At 34.3% G+C, this 6,386-nt stretch overlaps 1 protein-coding gene across 1 annotated transcript; it reads right to left on the bottom strand.

The window, feature by feature from the left end:
• Positions 1-283: 283 nt before the first annotated feature.
• On the bottom strand, positions 284-3,428 carry LOC145122157 (uncharacterized). The gene is made up of 6 exons (XM_079057809.1): positions 3,064-3,428; positions 2,281-2,911; positions 1,746-1,962; positions 1,570-1,664; positions 455-529; positions 284-358 (listed from the first exon to the last, which is right to left on the bottom strand). Exons 1-6 carry the CDS (start codon positions 3,426-3,428, stop codon positions 284-286), a joined length of 1,458 nt encoding a protein of 485 aa, XP_078913935.1.
• Positions 3,429-6,386: the final 2,958 nt, after the last annotated feature.

The following is a 6,386-nucleotide window of genomic DNA, read 5'->3' as shown; positions in this document are numbered from 1 at the left end:
AATGCTAGAAAATCATCATGAGAGGGTGACTCAATGTTCTCAGCAGATGGTCTCGCTGATAAGAAACTTAGAGAGATTTTGTCACATACAGCAGCATGCTTCTAGGGACGATGATGTATCAAAAGTTGCATACTAGGCTCAAAATTGCCACCGTCAGATTCCTTTACAAAATGGTACAAAAGAATAAACAGTATAAGAATACAAACAAAATAATTATTCAAACAAGAAAATAGTTTAAAAAAAGTAAAATGTGCAGCTTTTCAGAAAGGTGATAAAGACTCGTTCAATCAAATCTTTGGAATTGAATGGTCATTAATGCATTTCCATTATCCGAAATATCTACCACTTGAAATATCAGCTATAAAAGAGAACAAACAAGATTAACCATATCACACACAAAAAAAACAACACAATATATCACAAGTGATGTAGCCTTTTATTATTGAAGTGTTACAGAAGGATTCCAAGCTTCATGTTCATCAGGAATAAGAGAATAAGTGAAGATTAGTCTTTGTAACCAATGAGTTAACTGGATCGAATCCATAAAACCATCAGGTCTTCAAGATCAACATGATGGCATTCAAGGTTTTACATGATCATGAGTCAGTAGATGAAAACAAGACTTACTACATTGATGGTTGCTCTTTGCATCCATAACACTGAGAGAAGGAGAAAGAAGGTATCCTCAAGAAGAAGAGGACATGATGCCACTCTTTTTCTTAACACCAAGAGCATTGAGATCCTTCAAGAAAGCTCCAGTCCTTACAAATTCGAAAGTAATAAGATGCAGATAAATCTTAGATAGGCTTGTAAATAAAATTTTGCATTCATAATAAAAAGCACATGTTTTTGAGTTTTTCATAAGACAGAAAACAGTTAGAAAACTATTAATAAATTGAAAGCATGCCAAGATCTGCAATTAATTTGTTCAAACTTTTTTCGTCCAATACCTTGGTGAAGATTTCATCCAGCTGATCAGTGGATGGAATATAGAACAATTCCACTTTTCCATTTGGAACTATGTCCCTGATGAAATGATGGCGAATGTCGATTTGCTTGGTCTTGGAATGATAAACTGGATTTTTTATCATCTAAATGGAGCTGGTGTTGTCACAGCAGATGGGTGTCTTCAAGAAGTTTAGACTTTAGACCATAATCCAAGAGCTGATTCTGAATCTGTAGAATCCGAGCACAACACCTTCCAACGGAAACATATTTAGCCCCAGCGGTAGAACAAGCCACTGATGTCTTCTTTTTGCTGGACCAGCTTACCAATCTATTTCCAAGCATTTGAGCTCCTCGTGAAGTTCTTTTACGATCAATGTCACACCCGCCATGATCGGAGTAAGGGTATCACACCAACTTGAACTCAGAGTCACGAGGATACCATAACCTAAGATTGGGTGTATGTTTTAAGTATTGGAAAATCCTTTTGACAGCGTGAAGATGAGATTCCTTAGGACTGGATGGATAGTGAGAATACAATATGGTGGCAAACATAATGTCAGGGCGAATGGCTATAAGATAGATTTTAGAGCCTATCATTCCTCGAAACAGAGTTGCATTTACATTAGTGCCACTTGGAGCAGCACCAATAGACGCTGATGAAGACATCATAGTCTTTGCCGGTTTGCAATCAGAGTAACCATACTTCTTCAACAAATCTGAAATATATTTATCTTGACAAACAAAAATACCATCAGTTATTTGTTTGTCCTGCAAGCCCAAAAATAAAGTTAGTTCACCCATCATGCTCATCTCGAAGTTCTTGGCCATGACCTTCGCGAATTCTGAACTTAGCTTTTCATCAGTAGATCCGAAGATGATATCGTCCACATACACTTGAGCAAGAATGATATGATGTCTTGATTGCTTTATGAACATAGTATTATCGATCTTTCCTTGTTTGTATCCACTTGAGAGAAGATAATTTGACGACGTGTCATACCATGCCCTAGGAGCCTGCTTTAAGCCATAGACAGCTTTATCAAGAAGATACACATGATTTGGAAACTCTTCTTTTTCAAACCCTAGGGGTTGTTTTAGAAAGACTTCTTCTTGAAGATCTCCATGTAGAAAGGTAGTCTTGATGTCCATTTGGTAGACTTTGAAGTTTTTGAAAGAGGCAAAAGCTAGAAACAGACGAATTGCTTCAAGTCTTGCAATTGGAGAAAATTTTCATCATAGTCTAACCCTCCAAGATGACAAAACCCTTGATCTACAAGCCTAGCCTTGTTTCTTATAACGACTCCATCTTCATCCATTTTATTTCCTGAAAACCCAGCGAGTGCCAATGATAGTCTTTCCTTGAGGTTTGGGAACAAGAGTCCACACATGATGACGTTCGAATTCATTTAGCTCATCCTGCATCGCCTTAATCCAGTCAACTTCTTTTAAGGAATCAACAATATTCTTTGGTTCGATCACTGAGATGAAGTTTAAAAACATGCAGAAGTTGATATTGACTCTGCTGCGAGTGGGAATCCTAGAATTTACATCTCCAATTATTTGAGATTCAGGATGATGAAGGATTCTTAGATTAGAACTTTCATCTGTATTGCTATGGGCAGACACTTCCTGATTTGATGATCCAGCTTCTTCAGGGACAATAGGTTGATCCTCAAAGATAGGTTGAGAATTTATTAATTGATCAACATTGGGAGCAATAGGATCATCATCATTTGACAAGAGCTCAGGAACAGGGTCTGAAGGTCTGTAAGTAAGTTCATTCATAATTGAAGAGGGGTGATCAAGTCGATCATGAATGAATGAGTCCTCATCAAAGGTCACATGAATTGTTTCCTCAACAATTTGCCTTGAAAGATTAAATACTATAAAAGCCTTAGATACACTGGAGTATCTTAGGAACACTCCTTCATCAGCTTTAGCCTCAAACTTCGAACGCTGATATCTTTGATTCAAGATGTAACAAACACATCAAAATAAAAGATGTATGGTTTCCTTCCTTTTAGTAGCTCATAAGCAGTTTTCACATGACGTTTAACAATAATAGACTGGTTATGGGTATAACACGTTGTATTGACAGCTTCAGCCTAAAATGACAATAAAAGACCAGCTTCAACAATCATAGTTCTTCCAGCTTCAATGAGAGTTCTGTTTCTTCTTCCTGCAATACCATTTTGTTGGGGAGTTCTAACTGCCGAAAAGTTCTGATAGATTCCTGAGACCGAGCAAAAATCTTCCAGAGAGGAGTTTTTGAATTCATTTCCATGATCACTACATAATTTCCTTACTTTGTGAACATAGAGGACTTCCCGCTGCTTAATGAGAGCAATGATTTCATCAGCGGCATGACTCTTATTTCTTAAAAAGACTACCCACGTAAACCTTGAAAATTCATCAACAATGACAAGAGTATATTTCTTCCCAGCTCTTGACTTAATCGGAACTGGTCCAAAAAGGTCCATATGAAGGAGATGAAGAGGTTTGATGATTGAAGAACAGGACTTTGGATTGAACGAATACTTGGTTTTCTTCCGTTTTTTAGATGCTGAGCACAGTTGCCCTTGAAAAATTGCATCTTAGGAATTCCTCTCACAAGCTAATTACATGAAATCCTTGAGATGTTCTTGAAGTTCAGATGCGATATCCTTTTGTGCCACAGTCAATTTAGATGATACTGAGCACGAGAGAAGAAGTAACGACGAAGAGAGTTGTCAGCAGAAAACATATCCAGAACATAGATTTCGTTTTTTCGATTTACAGTAACAACAGTGATGCTCTTTTGATCAAAAACTTTTCATTCTCTCTTGTTAAAGAGAACTTCATAGCCAGCGTCACACAGTTGAATGATAGAAATGAGATTATGATGAAGACCTTTCACATAAGAGACATTCTTGAAAACAATAGAATTGCACTTGTTAGATCAATATCCCTTTGTATCTCCCTTGCCATTATCTCCATATGTAGCTGACATACCATCCTTGTTTATGAAATCTTCTAGGATAGACTTGAATCCTGTCATATGTCTTGTGCAGCCGCTGTCTAAATACCAAATATGCTCTTTACCCTAAAACTAAGATGTACAGTAAGTCCAAAAGAAAAATATACACTAAATATACACTGACCCATTTGCAAAGGATCACTAAGAAAAGATGTTATAACAATCATCAGGGAGACAGTTCAACGAGTTTCCCTTTTTGATCTACTTATCATTTCGAGTCATGATATTATCAGCGCACACAGTGTTTTTTGAAAAGTGCACTCACTGACTTTGTGAGAGGCGTCACCACGTCGATAAAAAACTTTAATTCCAGGATTATTTCCTTCAACATTAGATTTTGATTTCTTTTAAATTGTTGCACTACAAGAAAAATGACTTACAGTCACACCAAAAAAGTGTGACCATATGCGTATAGTGACATTTTATTTTTTCACTGAAAGTGTGATGGAAGGTGACACCATCGTATCGGACTTATGGTCACTTTAAAATGTACTGTCCGTATGATATGAAAACATGTGGCCGTATTATAAAAGTGTGGCAAATGTATACGGAATTTTGCTCCTTAAATATCCAATATTGTAGCGTTAAGCCGTCAGTAGTCACATTTATTTAGTGTAGTTGTTTTTTTTATGTTGTCACACAGTTTAAATTTTATTAAGACTATTGTGTATCTTTTGTAAACATGTAATTACGGTGAGTGTGACCATGTTTGCTAAATGGCCACATGTAATTACTTCCATCAGTGGCGAATTGCTAATTATTAGTCACAAAAAACAATCAATTTTTGTGACTATAACCTATCGTATAGAGACACACAATTAAGTGAAATACAATCATAAGTATTATAAAGACACACATTTTGTTAAAATAAAGGACTATTCGGTATCGTATTAAGACTATTGGGTATATTTTAGACACATATAATTATGGTGAACATGTCTATGTTCGGTAAATTAACACATATAATTAATGATGTAAGTGACGATTTGCTAGTATTTAGTCTCAACAACAATCAATTATGGTATTTATTTGCCACATAAATTGTTTTTCATGTTGTTATTGTTTAACTTAGTCACAAAAACTTTAGAATAAACATCATTTTAAATCAATTGTAGTCTCATAATTCTTGTATATTATGGCTATTGTTAACCATTTAGCCACACGTTAAAAAATAATGTAAAGTAACCATTGTATATTTTTAGAGACATTGAAAACCTATAAAACATGGCAAAATTTATATTACAGCCTCTTTAATTTACTATTTATTGTTACTTTTTCTACATTGTAGACACATCAAAATAATTTAAATTAAAGTAACGAAACCCAACAATATGAAACAAAAGCAAAATTCATAATATGATATTAGTAAAATTGAAATCCAAATCCATACATTACATTCCTAATTAAAATAGCAAAGAAAAATAAGAATTTAAATAAGGGTAAAAAAAATCAAACACATCATAAACCAAAACCTAAACATAACTAGGCATTCATCTTGTTTGTATTGCTCCTTGTCTTCTTGAGAAGGGCATCAGATGATATGTAAGTTGGTTTCCTTTTCGTTGAGTTTTGATGTGATATAATTTCTAGTACCTATAACAACAACATAACTTATTATCTTTTTAATATTAAATAAACCAATTTAAATGGTTGGTTAAACACCACACTGTCATGGACTTCAAAAACATGGAGCATGCCGACTAAATACTAAATCACAAGAGTGGAATGTTTCTAACTTTCTATGGTCCATGTAGTCCAACACAATATTAGTAATAAGATTAAATTAATCATCAACAATTGAGTTGGAATCTTACACTCTATTTCTCATAATTCCCGATTTACCCCGGACAAATGGTATCATATTTGGACTCATTATTGCATAAAATTTAATTCGAACATCAGTTCATAAAGTTAATAAATAGAACTCATTGTATCAAAACTCAAAAGAAGTTATACATACCTGAATGGATGTGAAGAAAGAATTGCCTGAAAAGTTTATAGGTATCTATAAAATTCCAAAGTCTTATTTGTAAAGAATAAACCCATGAACGAAATCTGTAAGAAACATAAGAAAACTGTCAGATTGTTTATGTAATTTTAATTACAAAACACAATTGTTACCTTTTTCTTGGCCATGCCTTCCCTTTTTAACCCAAATAACATTAAAATGAAACATATCTTGACAGATGGATCATATTTTCCATTTGAATCTGACAACATGTTTAGAATGTACCATCTGCTTCCTATAGAAACCAACTGCTACAATAAAATGAACAATAAAAAATATATAGTTAAACTATCTTCAAAGTATAACTAGAACACTAAAATGAACAACGAAATATGTTGAACTTTGAATGCTTGATCTTATACATGGAACAGTTGTTACACATCATTCTTAAAAGTTAACATAACCGTTCCCTTC

Source organism: Lactuca virosa, chromosome 6 (assembly GCF_052849685.1).
Source record: "Lactuca virosa cultivar CGN04683 chromosome 6, Lactuca_virosa_CGN04683_v6, whole genome shotgun sequence".
In the NCBI taxonomy this organism is placed as follows: Eukaryota; Viridiplantae; Streptophyta; class Magnoliopsida; order Asterales; family Asteraceae; genus Lactuca; species Lactuca virosa.
This window is presented reverse-complemented; position numbering and strand designations above follow the sequence as displayed.

Coding starts and splice junctions, on each gene's coding strand:
- LOC145122157 (XM_079057809.1), bottom strand. CDS start 3,428: ATGGACCTTTTTGGACCAGTTCCGATTAAGTCAAGAGCTGGGAAGAAA. Junction 2,912..3,063: donor GTTGAAGCTGGTCTTTTATT/GTCATTTTAGGC, acceptor CTTGAATCAAAG/ATATCAGCGTTCGAAGTTTG. Junction 1,963..2,280: donor CTATCATTGGCACTCGCTGG/GTTTTCAGGAAA, acceptor GGCTTAAAGCAG/GCTCCTAGGGCATGGTATGA.